Source organism: Pagrus major, chromosome 1 (genome assembly GCF_040436345.1).
Source record: "Pagrus major chromosome 1, Pma_NU_1.0".
In the NCBI taxonomy this organism is placed as follows: domain Eukaryota; kingdom Metazoa; phylum Chordata; class Actinopteri; order Spariformes; family Sparidae; genus Pagrus; species Pagrus major.
The window spans coordinates 1302550-1322514 of NC_133215.1; the positions used below are offsets into that span (position 1 = coordinate 1302550).

Below are 19965 nucleotides of genomic sequence, written 5' to 3' on the forward strand. Positions count from 1 at the left end.
CTGAACTCAGTTTCCCAGAATCCCCCAGTCTTCACACCTGGGTGCAAATTCAGCTTTGTTCAAAGTTCAAAGTTCAAAGTCGACTTTATTGTCAAAACTGCAATATGTACAAGACATACAGAGAACTGAAATTGTGTTTCCCTCTATCCAGACAATATAAGTGAATATGTAAAGAAAAAGCAGAAATAAGAAATATAAGAATATAAAATAAAATAGAAATATAGATCTAAAAATAAAATAAATAAATAAATAAATAAAAATAATATATGTACAGCTAAGAGACATTCGGGAATATAAAGTCCGGAGATATAAATAGTGAAGAATAGATATGTCAGTGTTGGGATTGGATATAAATATAGATATAAATATGGCAGTTTGATATAAATATGACAGTATAAAATGGACTAAACTGGTCTATGACAATGAAATTGTAAACAATGAAATTGTAGAGCTACAATTGGTCAGGATGACAGCCCCCCTCTGACCAGACAGTCAAAACTCCAGCTCCCTCCTTTGCTCCCTCTCTTCTCCACGGGGCTGCTGCCCTCAGGTCCTCTTCTCCTGGACTCTTCTGGGCCCAACAGCTGCTGCATGTCCAGCAGGACCACAGAACTTGAGAGGTCCTGGCTGCAGGCCTCCACTGTGAGGTCTGCAGCCAGGACCTCTTGCAGAACTTCTCCTTACAGCAGCGACCATCGGCCATTTTGTTTGTAGTGTTCCTGTCAATGCCGTGTGGAGTGGTACTTTGAACCCTCGCCACCATTTTCTTACACACACACACACACACACACCTGTATATAGTACGTGTTAGTTTGTGTGTTGTCATCTTTGTGTTGAATAAAACACTGTTGAGCCTTCGTGTCTATTTAACACTGTATAAGAGTGACTGTTGCCAACCAAAGACTCCAAAATCCTTCAACCATTACAGCTGTTATGGTCATTTTGGTTGCAGTTTAGTTAATTATTAATCAGTTACAAACAGTTTAGTACCTTTTTATGGGATCTTATTATTTATCATGATTAATAATTATCCCTGATAATCATTAATCATTATTGATGGCAGATTTGACCCAGATTCCGTGTTAATGCTGCATGAAGCACGACAGGAAACACGTGAATATTTAAAATGACGCTCTGAATGTTTGAGGAACGAACTGAGGAATTTGATCTGTTAGTTGAAGTGTCGTGTCTCCTCGGGACCGCGGGTTCAGTTCTGTTTCAACCCAACTCTTTTCTTCTTCGTGTCTGTTCCTCACCTGTCAAACATTGTGGGCGGGACTTTGACGTCTCATCAGTTGTTCTGTTTTTTATGAGGCGCTCACTGCTCATGATGAGTTTAGTTCACCTAAACTGATGTTTTATAATAATAAACTTTATTCATACAGCACCTTTAAAAATAGAGTTTACAAGTTCTACGTTCTGTATCGTAGACAACTGGACTTGTTTCTCTTTGTTGAAGACGTTCCACCTCTCATCCAAGAGGCTTCTTCACTTCTAACTAACTGGAGGAGCTGCCGGCTTTAAACTCTGTGTGGGAGTGTCCATACAGAGTCGGTAAGGACACGTCTGAGCTCTGAGTTTCAACGTCGTTGACCCAACCGGCCATTGTAGGCTCCTCTGTTCAAAGACGGTCGTTCCACTTTGACATAGATGGATTATTTATTTATTTTTATTTTTTTTGAGGGGGGCTTTTTTATGCTTTTAATGGATAGGACAGTTCAGAGAGTGACAGGAAATGGGAGGCAGAGAGGGGGGGAATGACACGCAGGATAGGGCCGCTCGATGCGGGATTCGAACCGGGGCCGCCTGCAGTGAGGACTGTAGCCTCAACACATGGGGCGGGTGCTCTACCAACTGAGCTAAACACCGCCCCTAGATGGATTATTTTACTCCTCTTTCAAACCATCTGTCTTCTCTGGACAAGATGTTTACATTGTTGTCCTCAAAGGAATGATTTGTCTCCTTCAGATGTAAGTGGACAGCAGAGTCCCGACTCTCCTACAGGAGGGACAACTCCTCGGGTCAAGAACAACCGCCCTTAACAGAGGAGGTGGACTAAGACATCACTTGTTATCACCCACATACAATGCTGTACTGAGTTCTCTCTCCAGACACCTTAACAGCCACTCACACCTGGGCTCACCTGGCCTCAGCATCCCACATGAAGGCCGGTTGGGTCAACGACCCACAAGTGGCCATAATGAGTCTGAAACTCAGAGCTCACACACTGTAAGGACACTCCCACATGTAGTTTAAAACCCTGCGACTCCCCTCCAGTTAGTTAGAACTGAAGAAGCTTCTTGGTTGACAACATGACTTCAACAAACTGAAACAAGTCCAGTTGACTATGATACAGAACTTAGAGGAACCAGGACCCGGATGACTGAGAACCTTCATCAACACAAAGTTTACAAAGTGTTTTGACAATCAAGCAAAAAGCAGGAAACTCAGGACGACAAAATATTACAGAATAAACAGTACAAAACTAGAAATAAATGAAAGACAAGAACAATAAAGGACGATAAGACGACATCGCGTCCGAGGAATTAAGAACAGATAAAAAGATTAAGAGCAGAATAAGAAAGGAGACAATAAATATATAATGATAAGAAAATAAAAAGCAGGACGGTAAGTAGAAAGGAGGAAGACATCACAAGGGAGGACTTACAAACAGATGAGTCGTCAAAGAGCATTAAAATGAATAAAACATGAAAGTTCAGTTCAAAAACGACTTCACGAGTCTGTTACACAACTGTAATCATCATGATCGTGATCAATAAGATCGTTCATTATTGTCTTGGACGCATGTGAGACTCAGACAAACTGGTTGTGTGGATGAAGTGAATCTGTGCATGAGATCAAACAATGAACAAACAAACCTGCAGGAGTCAACAGTCCTCAGTCGCTCCTCCAGTATGTGGACGTCAAACAGCCACATGTTGGGTTGGTAAAGCGTCCCGAGCAGCAACAAAGTGAGAAAATAAGAAACTCTCTGCAGATACGAGACACTAATACGCCTTTTCTCCCCATTCAGCCTCCCTCTCTGTCTGATTACGTCTTCTTACGTCTTTGTCTCGTCTCGCTGCGTCTGTGTGATGTGAAAATAATCCATAATTCACCTCAGATGCATCAAACTAAAGTAACGAGGCTGTTTTGAAGCTGTGAGGAGGAGAAAGTTCAGATGTTTGTGTTCAGATGTAGAGAAGGAAAGTCACAGAGATACTCAGGTACAGGACAGATACATGAAACAGTAGAGTAACTAAGTATTTGTTCTTCATTACTCCCCTCCTCTGTATGTTGCTGTGCTGATTTGGAAGATGAGTCACATTGTGAGGACTGGTTTTCCTCACAGCCATGGAAGGTTCTGGTTATCTGCTCCATCAGCACACGGCCGCACAGAAGAGCTCAGGAGACGTTTGAGAAACTAAAAAACTAAAGTTGATCAATAAAATCTGAAATGTAAAGCTGAGTGACTCCAGGAAGTGACGGGGTGAAGAGCAGCCACGGAGACGTGAGGCGTTTCTTTGGCTCCATCTAGTGGCCGAGTCACGTATGAACTGTGAACTGACCAACACTGCACTCCCGTCGCTCTGTATTCATGCTTTTAAAGTGGCGACTCACAACTTCCTGTTACTGGCCGAGGACCCGAAAAACAGAAGGAAGGGTCATCGCATCACTGGTGTCAGCTGTATTGAAGTCTACGGGAGAAACACTAAAACTTCTGATGAAGAAATGAAAGAGCACAATTCAGAGAGGAGGTCAACACCTCAGTGTTTGGTCCAGATGATGAACAGGGCTGATGATTGGTTTAGACCTGCTCACTTAACCCAAAACATTTATATTTTATATCAGAAACAGGTTGAACACCGACTCCCTCCTCGTGCTTCAGTTTGCATTTGGTTACCTCGATACAGACGGCCTCATTTCACCCGTTCTCCCGACAGAAACAAAGATGTAATCAGATTACAGATACTATCAAAGGGTTACAAGTTTGTTTGGACTATATTCGAGAGGTCAGCTGGAGAGTGACAGGAAACGGGACGACATGCAGCGAAGGGTCAAATCAGGTCAGATCTGAGCCCTGGGCGGCCGCAGCGATAATCAGTAACTGCATCGGTTAAAGTAATCCTCACACCCTGACGGTGACTAACTGATGACATCGTTTGTAGAAATCCAAGATTACAAATGGAATTACTTTAACCACTTTAAGAAGAGAGCGTCAGTAGTTTAATATCTTCTGACGCACCACAGAAAGTAAACACTGGAGTAATAAACTTTCAGGAACGAGGAACAAAAAAAAAGATTTTAAGTCCGAGCTGTGACGTTTGAATCAGATGCTCAGTTGTCGTCTGTAAACCGGACGCTGCAGCGCCTGCAGGGTCCGAACACATCCCGACAGTAACACTACAGCAGCTACAGAGAGAAGGACACCACTGTGTTGTAGGAGTTTGGTTTAATGTTGTACTGAAAAATAAATTAACGAAAATAACTTTTAAAATGCAACAGAAGACGAAAGAAAAAAAGAAAAGGAAAAGAAAAGATCCAGATTATAAACATTCTTTGCCAGCAGGGGGTGGAATCGCAGTGCTCATGGAAGATTAAATTTACAAATATATATATAAAAAAGGAATTTATTAGACATATCCACAAATCACGAAAGCATTCCTTTACATCCAGTGAGCTGAATCTGGTCTACCACCCAAACCGTTGTTCTTCCAGCTACAAAAAGGTCTAGAAAATTTATATTTATATATGTATATATTTCATACACATGCCCTGTGTGTGGATGAGGCTGTAAAAAACTAAACTGTACAAAAACAAAAAGCACACAGTGGTGATGATGTTGTGGATGGAATGATGATTAAAAGAAAAGAAACTCATGGTTCAGTAAAAACAACAATGTGATGACGAGGCCGATGTTTGGAATGAAACGTCGATTCATCCGATTGACGGATTTTGGCTTAAAAACGGAAAAACTGAGCCCGTCGTCACAGAGTGTTCGTATCATGTAGGTGAAGTGAGTTTTAGTGTTTTACTCAACAGCTTCTGGTGCTTCAAAGAAACAAAACAAAACAGGAGGAGGTGCTTCAGTCTTCAGATTCATCAAGAGGAGGAGGAGGAGGAGGAATGACACTCGAGTTAAATAATTAAATATTATCTACAGGTCTCAGCTGAACTGGAGGACAAATTAAAAAGCTTCAGTCTCTGAAACACCGGCGGTCAGATCAAGAGGACTGAGATCGTCATCGGGTTCAAATACGGAAACAAGTCTGACATCCCCAAAAATCACAATCAGAAATAATTTTGACCTTCATGTTTGTGCGTTAAATACAGAGCTGCAGCTCAAACGTCACAAACTTCATCATCTCACGTTATCAACATTTACAGTAAAACAGCAGAATACTGGAGTCAGGATCAAAAACAATAAACATAATCAATCTGATCTAAAATGACCAACTACAGACACTCTGTCCGTCCGTCCGTCAGTCGTGTCCTGTGACCAGCTGACATTTAAAAGACTTCTTCAGGAGCTCAGCTGGTTTCAGGGTTGTTTAGCTCGTCTTACAGATCCATGTTCCCCGAGTCGGACAAACTCACTGAGGTTTCGTTTGGAACAACAACAACAACAACAACAACAACAACAACAGTCAACAGGAGCTGCTGACTTGGTTGAGCTCGTGCAGCCACTTCAGACAGGGTGCACGCTAACACTGTTAGCTCAGCAGCTACAGTGAAGACTTCATCTTAATAAAGGGCGTAAACATCATCTCCTCAGATCAGGTTGTGATCTCTGATCACAGCAGACGAGCTGCATGGAGACATCTGATGTTTTAAATCAAGTGTTCAGCAGAACGCTGCAACTCTGTTTTACTGTGAAGCTCCAGAAATGTTCTGTGGACTACGAGACTTCACCTGACTTTATATCATCAGGAGGAGATGATGGCTGAATTTTAATTTCTGGGTGAACTGTTCCTTAACTGTTGTTAAGTTCAGGTGAGTCTGCTGCTGAGCTGAACTCATGATGGAGAAACACACTAAAATATTTTGGGGCCACTAGATATGAAAATGATTAAAGTGTGAAGCTAACACTCTGAACGTCCCTTCCCAAAACCTGAGGGGGACAATAGAAATGTTTTGTTACTGCGACCTCACAGATGTCATTCAGATCCAAACCCCTGAGGCGGTCTGAGGAGACACAGCAGACGTCTGGATACAAACAGTTGCTGGATGACAGGAAGTAACATCTGACTGTATAACAGAGGAACGTGCAGCTGAGGCGAAGCTAACAAATCCTGAGTTAACAATCAATCTGTTCTGAGACGCGCTACGTAGCTTTTCCCAGAGCTTTCAGCCTGTACTGCGGTCGTGTGATCACTGACAGCTCCAGGCTGAGCTCAGTGAATGTTCAGAGCAGATACGTGGGGGAGAAGCAGTGTTTGTTGTCATTCCAAACAAAAACTATTTAGTGTCGTAGATTTAGTTTTTTTGAGTTCAGCGAGGTCGGTCAACCTGCACAGGTTGGTAAAACCATGAGTTTGAGATTCTGGGTTAGTGAGGGGAACTGTAAGATTTCCCTGAAACCGAGCTGTCCTGGACGTCCTAAGAACCTCGTGTCAGCTGCAGTTTCCTGCCCGTGTCCGTCAGTCCGCTCGCTCTGAGAGCCTCTACGAGTAAAGCTGTAAACTTTGGTTGTGACTCCTCCTCGTGACGCCGCCCAGCGACGGAGACGACAGGAAGGAGGAGAGGAGGGAAACCATGACGAGGGGTCTGTGGTCATGCTCTTCATTCATACATTCACATAAATGGGAATCATTAATGTTGTCATCCTACAGGCGAGCACACACCTGGGATGACCGTCAGTGATAGAATAATGGCCCCTCCCACCAATAAATACCTAAACCCCGCCCACTGACAAATAATAAAATACATCACACCGCTTCGTCCGCGTCTACAGCGAGTCCTTATACCTACAGCCAGCACGGCGAGGAACCATCATCTACAGTCAGAGAACACAAACGGATTTACACGTCTCAAACCGTCCTACAAACCGAGCAGAGGGGAGGGAGAGGGGGATCAACGTGACAGGGCCGACATGGCGTGCTGCTAGTTTTTCTTCTTGACGTTGTTGTTTGAGGCGAGCCGGGGCCGCGGCGCTGGGATCAGGCTTCCCAACGGGACTCGACTCCGGGCCACCTCGAAGAGTTTGGAGAACACCTGGAGGAAGAGGAGGAAGAGGAGGAGGTCACTGCGAGGTCCTAAACACTCAGATCAACAAAAATACAAAAGGATGAAACAGTTCTGGAAAATAAAGAGACTTTTTAACTGAAACACTATTTTACTTTAATAAAAAAGGACACGTCAGTCCCACTTTTAATTTCTGGAAGTGTTTCCTGTCAAAAGAAAACTTTTCCTGTATCTGCTTCCAGTCCATCACATCTCGTTTCACCGCTATGCAGACGACACTGTTATATCTCACACATAAATGAAATATGTCGTCTGTTCGTGGGATTGTTTCCCTTTAACTGAGAGGCACCACATCTATTGATCAGCTCCGCTGGAATAATTTGCAAATTGAGATCTGAACCGACAACGAGAACACATTTTTATTCAAGGTGTAAGTGCAGTTTGCAGAGTGCTCACATGTGGACGTTTCAGACATGTCTCACAAAGTCAGTATTGACTAGAGGTGTAACAGTGTTCCCAAATGTTTTTGTGCTTTGAGATTATCTACAGTCAATGCAAAGACACGAATAGATGCAAATTCACGTCTATTCAAAAAAATGCGGTGCAAATGACTTGAGTGAAGCGGAGCAGCAGGAGCATGTTTGTGCTCACAATCAGGACGCTGCAGCTGATGTTACACAACTGGACCGAACTAAAGAAGCTCTGCAGGTTATCAGAACTTTAATTCCTCAGTGCTCACCTTTCGAGGAGTCCTCTGGAAGCATTGAGAGAGAAAATAAGAGGAAGGGTTAGAGGAAGAGGAGGATGAAAAGGTGAAGGATGACAAAGCACTGGATCAGAGTCGAGCACCGACGAGGAGAAAAGCTCCACAGAGACAACTGATATCAAAACCATAATATTTTCACTACATGAGTCACAAACCTTTAAATGAGCCGGACATATTTCAGCTGGTACCTTAAAAACTATAATTGAACTGATTGTTTAGGTAGAGATGATACATGATGTGTTTTTAGAAAAGAATTACATCCTAGCTCGGTTCATAATCATTTTTAATGTCGATTTATTTTAGGTTTTTGTCCTTTTGTGTCATTATTTTAATATTTCTTAAAATGAAGCCCAACACCCTTCATTCACCCGTAATAAGAACACAACTACGCCCTCATACAGATGATTTAGTGGATCAGGTCTCCACACAGGACGAGACGTGGACGGTCTGACTGGACTGAAATGTCCAGAAAATCATCCACATAAAACATCTATCCACTCCTTTTGGTTGAATACAAGCTGATGGAGATAATTTTTCCAATCGTTCCATTAAACCATAAAAGAAGAAGAGGACGAAACAAGATGATCGTCATTAAAAAGAAATCAGACATTTCTGTTAGTTCCTTGATTTGGTCAGGAGTCATCATCGCTCTGCACGAATCTGAGGTTTTCAGTGACAAGTTTCATGGATTTAAAAGAAACAGGAGGGTGCACACACTAACTACAGATGGACAGACGGACCGCTCACCTGTTCCCAGAGGGTTTCAGCCACCTGGTCGATGATTCCTCCGACCTCGCGGAACTCTCCAGAGTATTTGGCGTAAGCCCAGATGCAGAGCGCCGTCAGAGCCACACCCATCACCAGGTTACACAGCGTGGCCACAGAGTTGATGCCCACGAAGCCCGTGACCAGCGACACCACGTACATGACGAACATGACGGCGAACAGCGTGGCGGGCGTCCGCGCGGCGTAGAAGATGTTCTTGCCGTCGTTGTGTTTGCTGAAGTTGGCGTAGGCCTCGTCGAGCTCCGCCTCCAGCTGCTCCTGGTAGCGCCGGCAGAAATCCTCGCCGCCCATCTTCTTAACGGAGCGGAAGTGTCGCACCGACGCCTGCCGCAGCTCCACGTGACGGCGCTCCAGCTCCGCCGGGGAGATGTAGGGTTTGTCTCCGCCGCAGACCTGCCAACACAAATCAGCTCAGATCTCATTAAAGTGAAGTTATGACTTTAATCAACCAGCCTGAGTCTCTGATCTGCAGGCTTCAACATCAAAGAACAGGAAGTGATGCGTTACCTGCTCCATGCTTTTGTTGTATGCGTCTTTGGCTCCTGCTACAGCTGCAAGGTTATTAGCTTCAGCTGTCGCCTTGGAAACAGATGAAAATACACGGAGAATTAGTCAACACGTGATTATTTATCGACATTTCTCCTCCTTCCTTTATCTTCTGATCCTCACTTTGAGATTTTTTTCTTTTAAAATAAAACAGAACATTGCTAATTCTCTGAACCAGGCCAAAGCAGCCCTGTCCTGTCCCGGTCTGAAGCTCCCATGCTAGCGTTGTTAGCACCTTCACTTCCCTGATGCTCCAAGCTCACACTCCAGACCACTAGCTCCTTTACTACCTGAACTGCTCCTTTAATCTACAGACCGCTCCTTTAAAAATGCTATAACAGGCGTTTGCTTTTGGCCCAGACGCTGCCGTTAAGTTTCAGTTGTGGCTCTGGAAGGGAGAAAGTTTGGGCAGTCCTGCTCTAAACTGTCCAATTATTACGAGAACATTCATCAGAAATACAGTTGAGATATTAAAATATGAACGTGTTGCGTCACGGCCGAAGTGATGATCCTAATGCTGGAGTCCTGTATCGTGCTCGTGTTCGGATTAAACATCATGATGTCCACTGTTGAACAGACTGTGTGAGGTGAACTGACCTGCAGCATTGACTTGGGGTGAGGAAGCTCCTCCCCCTGGTAGATCTTCATGTAAGCCTGAAAACACAAAAAACACAGAAGACTCCTGATTAGAGACACAAACACAACAAGTAAACTGAGCTGAGCTGAAATCAGCTGTTTCTAACAAAACACTCCACACTGGAGGTCGACTCACCTGCTCTTCCTCATCACAAACAGGACTTTACAGCCATCTAGAAAGTTAGAAGTGACTGAACTGAATTCACTGAGGAGGCAGCCGATGAGCGTGACCTCGTTAGCTCTGACGGACCCAGTGAACCAAATGAAAAGCCCTGTTGTGCAGATGTGATCTATAAACTCACCTTGAAGTAGTGCAGCAGGTCTCTGCAGGTGATTTTGACTCCTCCGATCTCTTTTTCCACCAGGTTCTCTGGAGAGAGCAGCGTCGGGACGAGATTCACCAGCTGCTCCTTAAACTCCTCATCGATATCTGAGACACAAACATTAACATACAGGATCATCACAACCGGCTGCTCCCTCACAGGTTTAGTGAAGCGTCTCAGACTGATCAGCTAATATACAGTCAGACCCTTTAATCTACAGACTGGAGTTAAATCTTTGTAAACTGTTACAGACGACTCTGTTACATAGTGTTATAATAGTATTTAAGTAGGACTGGCCTCAAAATAATATTTTAATGTTTTTAGTCTAGATCACGATACATAATATCTACCTCCATATTTTGAAATCTCCTCTAAAGCTCCTCCTATCAACGCTCAGACTGGGCAGCAAAATCTAAATCTGAGATTTTTTATTGATAACCATCAGTGGATATAATGACGACCAAAATTATCAGCCTATTGATTCCCACTTCCTGCAGGCAAGATAGCCGGTGTGTGATATCTTTATGTGAGGCGTTACGTTGTACGTCGATCACGAACGCGCCAGAAACAGGAAACAACGGCAGTTAAACAGAAGAGAAAACAACAGACGTCCTGAATCCCTTCCTTATTTATGCGCCACCGGATGTTTGATAAGGCGTCATCACTCCGCCAGCGTGTTCACCCGGGTCTTAGGTCCAGATCAGGTGATAAAAACCTGTGTCTAGTGCAGAGTCCACTGACCCAGGTGTAAATGCAGAGTTTACACATTCCCACTGCGCACAAAAGGCCGATCTTAGCGGGTTTAAGTGGGTAAAGACAAGCATTAGAACAAGTAGAACAGTCTGGTCAGCTCAGAAAATGACATCACTTCACTGCAACGACGCCTTTAAATCCAGGAAAAGACAACACTAATCAATATTACATCGTCGTCATGATACGAGACTGTATCTGGTGTGTTGACGCTTCACCTCTGAGCCGTCCGTCGAAGTGAGGGTTGGTGGCCACCTTGAGGCCGGGGTGAGGCAGCAGGAAGCAGCCGATGTTGGAGAAGCAGGAGTGGATGTGTTTCCTGACGTTCTGCAGCTCCTCGTGTTGGTTCTGCTTCACCTGAACACAGATGTAACCCTTTTGTTTACATCAGTCTGTTACTAATGCACGCTTTAAAAAGTTTTAGAAGAAGAGGAGGGGAATGATCTCACAAACACTGTCAGAGAAGTGACGCCACAGATTCAAAGAAATGTCAAAATATTCAGCCCAAGTTTTAAATTCTTGATAGTCCTATAAAATGTACATGTATGATGATATCTTTTGAAGTGAACGCAGCTATTGATCCAGACGTGAGCCCACCGGTGAGACTAACCTGCAGCCGTTTCTCCAGGAAGCTCTGCCCTCCCTCCAGACCGTATGGATGTTCGTAGGGGTAACTCCAGTCTCTGATCAGGAACATCAGAGTCTGAACGGAGAGAAACGAATCGGCTCATTAAGAGACAAGAAGAGTAAAACATCCTGCTTCTCCAGCAATACAAATAATAACTGCACCGACTGGAGACCAGACAGAGCTCATGCTGATTGTTCAGTTTCTTAAACACTGAAAAGAGTCCATTCTCATTCAGTCGTGTTCTTCACGTCTCAGAAGGTAAATCAAGTCTCTAGTAATCAAACTCTCTGGATATTACGTAATCGTGATTAGAGGATCCCACCTGGAAGGGTTTCTCGTAGACCTCCTCCATGGCCAGTCGTCCGTACTCAGTGAAGAGCTGAGGAGAGGAAACAACCAGTCGATCCAATCAGAAACACCACAACACAGTCATAAAAGCTCAGTCAGCACAGGAACAAATGTGATTGTTGCAACAGCTTCATCCGGTCTGTGAAAGCTTTTCCATCCTCGGCTCCGAGCACTCGCCGTCTAAAAAGCCTTTAATGAGATACGATTCATTCGTGTTTGGAATAAAAAAGAAGAAAACTGGCCTGACTGATGTTTGCTGCCTCGCTGCAGCTCATTCTTTGTCAGCACCCGTTTTTATAAATGAATAATCTCTAAAACTTCCTGCTCAAACTATCCCAACATGTGGCCTCTCTGTCTGACTGACTGGTGACGAGCAGCTGCAACCAAAGATAGAAGATTTCTGTCTTCAGTTGGAGCTGCTTTTCTGCCTCATATGGCTGCCTGCTGAGTCTGGGGTCAGAGGTTAATCCTGACATGAACGCATCAGGAAAAACACCTGATATGGAGATGTGCACGCCAACAGAGATGCTGCTGTAAATCTGTCGGATTAGAAACCAACAGGTCAGACGGTCGGACTTCTTATCAGGAGCAGACGGCACGAAAATAACAGGAAGGTTCTGCTGATCGAACACATTTGTTAAGAAACTCTGCGCTTTTTAATAACCAATAAATGACCTTGTACTTTTTAACCAAATACCTCGATATTGTGGCAACACTGCAGTGAAGCCTAGTGGTAGTTTTTCCCTGTTTTTGATGCGTTTGAAAATGTAACATTACACACAGAACGTAATTAATGTTGCTGTCTGACCTGGAGGTGCTGGAGGTCGTCTTCCTGGACATTCTGGGACAAGTTGTACACCTGAAACAAACCAAGACGTCAACCTGTTGGTCACCTGGTGCCATCAGAGAAGTTCACTCACATCCTGACAGGCGGATTTAAGGAAGCTTCAAACTGGGAAATCTGACATTCATAGGTGACACAAACAGACCTGGACGGAGCTGGTCATGGTGCTCAGGGCGAACAGCGTGGCACAGTCTTTGATGGTCGACTGGCTGTCAAACGCCCCCTGTGTGTCAATTAGTAGAACTGCAACCTGCAACAACAACAACAACAACAACACATCAACATCATTCAACGAGCTCTCACTTCAACTACATGATCTTGCGTCTAAGCTAGAATTACCCCGAACACACGAAGCGTAACTGGAGGAAGTAAAGAGTTCAGAAGGTGCCGGCTGTGAACCTGTAAACTGACCTTGCAACCGTCTGGTTTCTCCACCACGAACACCTCGCTCCAGGCCAGGATGCCCGTGGTCTCCCTCTCACAGCCGCCTCGCCAGGTGAAGCCGGTCAGAGGCTCCTCCTCCCCGCCGACCCACGACCCAGGCGACTGGACGGAGACAAGAGGGTGAAAAACTTTAAATTGTGATTACGATTAAGGGTCTTAATTTTGTTTTTCTTTGGCCAGTGACCATAGTGTGTGTGGGATAAGGCCTCCCGTCGTCCGTTAACTCCTGATAATCGCCACCTTGTCTGACATTTTCCCGTACGAGGATTTTGATTATTGAAAAGTCGATCGAAATCAGCTTTCAATTGTGGGACGATTACAAACGGACACAGAACATGCAGCAGTTTATCAGTTGTCCTTTTTCCAGAAACTGCGCAGTCGATCACACGTTCCCAACAGATTCTTTGCAACCTGTGCAGGATGTGTGTGATAAGCAACCCCACCATGACCTGACCTGTGTGGGCGGGGCTTATCCTACACATAAAGATGGCCTTTATGTGTGTAATAAGCAGCAGCGAGCTCAGCGGAGGCCCAGGCCACAGAGCCGCCCATTGTGCCGGCCTAAAATCCTCTTTACAGCGCGATGAAACCCTCCAGAATGTTCCTCAGTGCTTACCATAGATTAACACGAGCAAAAGGCACACACACACACACACACACACACACACACACACACACACACACACACACACACACACACACACACACACACACACACACACAGAGTTTTAAACAAACACTTGAACTCTGTTGCTTCCTGCTGACTGGACGTCAACTGGCAAAATATCTGTTTCCAGACAGAAGAGCTGAACGGATGAAAACTGTTCCAGTGATTAAATAATCTTAAAGTGAAATCAGACAAACCCGAGTGACTTCTCTCAGTTGGCATGGAGACACGTGTTGACAATGAGTGTCATGATTTCATCCATAATACTTTTCTGCTTTGTTGTTTTGTCAAACTACCTTCTCCAAGGTCAAGAAGTGTGAAAACACTCTCAGTCTTCATACGGTGTGTGAGTGTTGGATTAAGAGTGTTTGTCCTTGAAGGGTTGCAGCAACACACCAGTTTAATAAGGTATGCAAAGCTATGATAACTGATGGTCAGCGTAATGTATAGTCCATGTACAGTTTCATTTATACAAGTTTATCTCAAGTTTCATGTCAGGACAGAATATCCCGTAAAGGTATAACAAAAAGAAACTTCTGTCTTCAGGCTCATAACAAAAATGTTTTAATTCCATACGGGGATATTTTCTGACACGTGATCGTAGCGTGAAGATCTCGTCTCCTAGAAACTTTAAAACACTGTTGATGGAGTCATAACTGTTACTGAGCTTTCCTGTCAAAGCTGTGAACCTTAAGTTTTGACCAGCGTCCAGCCGGCAGCGTACCTGTTTGTACATGAAGCGCAGCATGAAGTCCAGCAGGAAGGACTTGCCCTTGCGGAAAGCTCCGGCCACGGAGACGACGACCACGTGGAGGTCCTGCACCTCCTCCTGCAGCAGCAGCCGCTCCAGCGCCTCCTCCTGCAGCGAGAACGAGTGCTCCTCCTCATCCGCCACCACGATCTGCACCGGTCTGGCCACGCCCAACTCTTCCGCCTCCTCCTCCAGCAGGTCGTCTTCGTCCTCCTCACGCCTCATCGGGGACGTGTCCGATTTAAACCCGTGGCCACCTGAGAGGAGAAAGTTGAGGTTAAAAGGTTTTACTGACCAGAAGACAGAAATGATGAAGCTCAACCTTCAGGTGTCCTGAAACTGCACTTTATTTTATTATCGGTAGGTAATAATCAGTATCGACTCGGTCGACCCATATTTTCATGCCAAATTCGTACATATCTTAAACCCGTGGTTTCATTCCAGTGTAGATGTCGTGGCACAGAAACACAGACGTCTTAATAACTCTAAAGACAATCAGAGGAGACGAGATGTTGCTGCTACGTCCAAGTATTTGACCATGGCAGTGAAAACATTTTAAGATAAATCTAATTTGAATCAGTGGTCAGGATGATCTACAGTCTGACTGCAGTCCTGATGACCCAGTTTCCCCACAGGGATCAACAAACTCTCTCGTGGTCAGAAGTTTCCTGAACAGTTAGTGAAGCTTCACAGGAGCTCAGCCGAGGGGAGTCACTGCTGTTACGGGACGGCAGGCAGGTTTACAGTAAATGGACGGAGCCATCAGCCAGCGTTGTTCTCCGGAGTCAGATTAACCTCCGGACCGAAGCCTTCAGCTCTCCTTGTATGGCAGCATTTACACTCCACCGATCCTGCAGCTTCTGGATATTTCAGGAGGACATATCTGACTTGTTTAGGTGCGTTTGCCTTCACCAGATAGGTCAGAGAACGGGGTTGTGTCATCTCTAGTTCACTGAGATCAGGAGAGTGTAAATACCACAAGGGAGTCGCTGTGCGTCAGCGTCGGTGGTTGAACCTGGTAGTTAACGTGACCGGGCTCAGTCAGACTCGGTCTTGTGATCCCACAGCTAACCGGGCAGGCCTGAGCCGCCTGCGGCCTCATGGGAAGAAGAGTCTTCATTCAGGCCGGTGTTGAGCTGGTCGGGCCATGTGAGCGCTCAGCAGGCAGCAGCACAACAACACGTCTGTGTCCAGCTCACTGCTGCACATACAGTCGCTTCAGCCTAAGAACACATAAATGATGTACAGGCGACATTAAAACTGTTTGGGACACCTCAGATGACGACGACGATGATGACGACGATGTGTGTTTTAACTGAGGCTTTTAAAAGGAGACCAGTGATCCGGTTAATCCAGTGTCCCAGTGTTCAGCACACGAGCTGCCTGAGGACAAACACTGCTCCAGTGAAACAGAGAAATGAAGCATAAAGTTCAAACGACCTGTCAAGCAACAGAAACAGATTAGAGGATAAACCGTCGCGTGATCAGCTGATCATCTTTTTAAATGCTCTACTGTTGTTAATACAGCGTGTACCGTGACCCAACCAATAATCGATCTAAACGAGCTTTAAATACCGATACACTGGAATCAGACGCAGGACCGACGTTCTCCCTGCGTCGCATAAAAATGACAACAAAGCTAGCTTAGCGTTAGCCTGCAGCGTCACTTATCAGCTGAGCAGAGATCCGTTATTGATCTGTTTGGGAAGAGGGTTCTCTCGGGACAGATTTAAGAAACTGAATTTCTATCTTTTGTAGTTAATGGCTGATTCACTGAAGGCTGGTGTTTTTAAAACACCCGTATCCTTTTAAAACAGTTTAAAGAGGTCAATGCATGAAAAGTTGATCTTTAAATTGCAGCCGTTTCCATAAAGGTGCATGTTTGGCTTCAGACGGTGCTGATGAGCTGCAGACTGATCACCATTTTATTCATTATTATCACAGTAGATCCGGTATCAGAACAGAGGTTTAACGAGCTGAGGCTCAGCAGAGTAACTCGTTAGTTACGGACAGACAGTGGTTCTCCATTAAGACGACACGGCGCAGCAGTGAATAAGCACGTTGTCCTGATCAGACGGGTCGAGCTGCTGGGTTCCTGTGCAGTCATCTGGTGAGATCATCTCCCTCCATCAGCATCACTGCAGCCGTCAGCAGAGGAATCTGGTCTGACTTCTTCTCATGTGTCTGTATGAGCAGCAGACAGTCCCGTTCAGCTCTCAGAACCACAGGAGACCCACAGAAACGCTCACAACGTCTGTACATGTCGGGTCCAAATGACTCAACAAATACAACAACAAAAGACATGAACGGTTGTTTGTCCTCCTGCAGCAGGTTGGAGAGTTCAGGTGTAACATGCGAGTCTGGAGCAGGAGACCAACGATCACCTGCCGGCCCGGCTCTACTCAGTTTGACCCAGCACATCAGCCCAGCGCTGCAGGACTCTGCATGTCCATTAGAACAGGTCTACCTGCCCGAAGGTACCTACCAAGACCTCCTCGTCCAATTACATACAACAACTAGTCTGTGAGCACCAGTGATGTGCCAGGTCCAAGGTTCTTATTCTCGATGGTTCAGATTACTCAGTTTAAAGGCCGTTAACTGTGACGTGTTACCAGTCAGACAGTGTTGTGGGCGGGACACTGAGAGGAAGCTGCACCGGAGACAAAGTCACATATTATTAAAGTAGTTTATTTAATCTGCAATCTGAGAGGAAAATCACATACTGATGATTGGAAAGTGTCATTCTAACTGATAATAACAACAACAACAACAACAATAATAACAATAATAAACTTGTGTGATACAAACCGAAAAACTGTGAGAATTTCTGAGATAGTTGTCAAAGTGTGGAAACCTCACGCTGTTGCAACTCCAGCTTGGAGAACTCAGAACTTCAAAGTATGAGCTCACACACACACACACACACACACACACACACACACACACACACACACACACACACACACAGCTGTGTTTCTTGCCCCACTTTGGGCCGAGCACATCAGGTCCAAAGCAGCTCTCTGCAGCTGCATCAACACGAGCAGAACCCGCTTCATGTAGCCTGACCAGCAGTAACCAGGTCCACTTCATCAGTGTGTTAAACAGCACCAGAACTGAGTGAGAGCCCGTCAGACGTGATCCAACACCGACTGTAATTCAGCACCAACTGACAGCTGATAACGTTTCAGCTGTCAGGCTGAAAACACTGATAAGAAAAACAGCAAGCTGCACTTTGATCATGAAAGCCTGTAAACCAGCCTGTGAACCAGCCTGTGGACCAGCCTGTAGACCAGCCTGTAGACCAGCCTGTAGACCAGCCTGTGGACCAGCCTGTAGACCAGCCTGTGAACCAGCCTGTGGACCAGCCTGTGAACCAGCCTGTGAACCAGCCTGTGGACCAGCCTGTAGACCAGCCTGTAGACCAGCCTGTAAACCAGCCTGTAGACCAGCCTGTGGACCAGCCTGTGGACCAGCCTGTGAACCAGCCTGTAGACCAGCCTGTAAGGAGCCTGGCAGTTGTCTGAGTGGGACAATAACCAGGCAGTCAGCGGTTCTGTTGGTTCTGTTGGAGCAGCAGGAGTCTACCTGCACAGCATTACACACCAAACTACATTCAAAAAATCATGTATTTAATGTCCTGCTGCTTTGATAGAACCGGTGCCAGAAACCGTCACAGTGACATTAGTTAACGTTAATCCAGCTCAACCAGAACCGAGTCGATCATCGTTTAGTCCTGTACACGAACACATTTAAAGCGTAAAGCGGGTCGATTTCTGGGCCAAGTTAGTGTTGTGGACCAGCGCCAACCACAGAGCAAAGACAACGTACATGACCGACCTTTGGACCGAGTCCACGGCCTCGTGATGAGACCGACGTCTGGAGCCTAAAGCTGATATCTGTCAAGTTACCAGCCGGTTCCGTTGGACCAGCCTGCGGTCCACTGCAGGTGTGCTGGCCCCGCCGAGCTCACACCACAGTCCAGGTTGGCTCGCGTCACATTGTTCAGGTAACAGGAGGCCCGTGGCGTTGCCGGCTGCTGACCGGCAGATAAACAGCCGGTAAAACCAGCCAGAACCATGTAGAACCGGCTGGAAGAGGCTAGCTGCTCCGCTAGCTGCTGTGCTAGCTGCTCCGCTAGCTGCTCCGCTAACAACAAACACAGCTGAAGGTGAGGGCAGCTGGGCGGCTTAACGACCCGCCGCACACAGCGGGGACGGGTCGACGTCGGTCCAAACACCCCCCTCGGTACCGGTCAGCGGACACGAAGCTCCGTGTTTTCGCTGGTATTTACCCGCTCGGACGGCGCGACGCGTCAAACCGCAGCAGGACGCGAAACGACCGGAGACGCGATTATTCGACGAAGCGGAGCAGCTCCCCGCAGCGCCCCGCAGCGACCCTCCATCCCGCGTACCACCCGCAGAGCAGCGTGCGGGGGAGACACGCGTGTTCGGAAAGAGCCCGCTGTCGTCTGCCGCGTCGGTACCGCCGCGAGCAGCCCGCTGTGTGTTCGGTTACCTGCCGTAAAGACGCTGTTCGTGTGGCTCCGCTGCTTCGACCCGCGCTCCGCCGCCGCCGCCATCTTTCCTGACCCGCCGATAGCAGCAGACTGCGCTGACGTCACCGGGCGCTCTGCCGCGGCGGGCTCCGCGCGGTCCTAAAGTACGGACATTAAGCCCCGCCCCCCGGCTGTGCTAGCTTGTGTTGTGCTAGCTTGTGTTGTGCTAGCTTGTGTTGTGCTAGCTTGTGTTGTGCTAACCTCCACAGAGCCGCTGTCTTCTGCCCTGTGAGGATTAAAACATCATTTTAATGATGATTAAACATTAAAGCACCAGACTGTAACTCCTGTGCACCAGTGTACGGACATAAAACATCATTTTAACAGGGATTAAACATAGTAACTGTGCAGTGAGACGCTCGGCGGTGGTGACGGTTAAGTCATCATGTGACTGTGACGTCGTCTGTTTGTAGCCTAGCATTAGCTTTTTACTGCTACACATTTAATTTACGCTTCAAACATCAGAGGGGAGTTCATCTGTGGAGATTATCTGGTGATCAGAACCTGGACGGATCAGAACCTTCAGATTATTTTCTGTGATAATCCAGAATCCAGTTAATAATCCCACAGAGGAACCAGAGCGATGCTGACTGCAGTTAGCTGCAGACACACGACATCATGCAGAGTCCTGATGACGACATCATGCAGAGTCCTGATGACGACATCATGCAGAGTCCTGATGACGACATCATGCAGAGTCCTGATGACGTTTTGTTTCATCACTGCGAAGTCACTT

At 46.1% G+C, this 19965-nt stretch overlaps 2 protein-coding genes across 2 annotated transcripts in view; one reads left to right on the forward strand and one right to left on the reverse strand.

Moving 5' to 3' along the window:
• The window catches only part of LOC141006168 (NACHT, LRR and PYD domains-containing protein 3-like), a 467008-nt gene that overhangs the window by 407234 nt on the left and 39809 nt on the right, over positions 1 to 19965 (forward strand). The window lies entirely within an intron of this gene.
• LOC141013839 (atlastin-2-like) lies at positions 7009 to 19289 on the reverse strand. The gene is made up of 13 exons (XM_073487758.1): positions 19190 to 19289; positions 14648 to 14931; positions 13224 to 13358; positions 12958 to 13062; positions 12777 to 12827; positions 11943 to 11999; positions 11603 to 11695; positions 11211 to 11349; positions 10222 to 10349; positions 9881 to 9937; positions 9245 to 9316; positions 8699 to 9130; positions 7009 to 7215 (listed from the first exon to the last, which is right to left on the reverse strand). Exons 1-13 carry the CDS (start codon positions 19251 to 19253, stop codon positions 7105 to 7107), a joined length of 1728 nt encoding a protein of 575 aa, XP_073343859.1. The 5' UTR covers positions 19254 to 19289; the 3' UTR covers positions 7009 to 7104.

Coding starts and splice junctions, on each gene's coding strand:
- LOC141013839 (XM_073487758.1), bottom strand. CDS start 19,253: ATGGCGGCGGCGGCGGAGCGCGGGTCGAAGCAGCGGAGCCACACGAAC. Junction 9,938..10,221: donor ACCTGCTGCACTACTTCAAG/GTGAGTTTATAG, acceptor TTGTGTTTTCAG/GCTTACATGAAGATCTACCA. Junction 7,216..8,698: donor CTGAAACCCTCTGGGAACAG/GTGAGCGGTCCG, acceptor CTCTTCCTCCAG/GTGTTCTCCAAACTCTTCGA.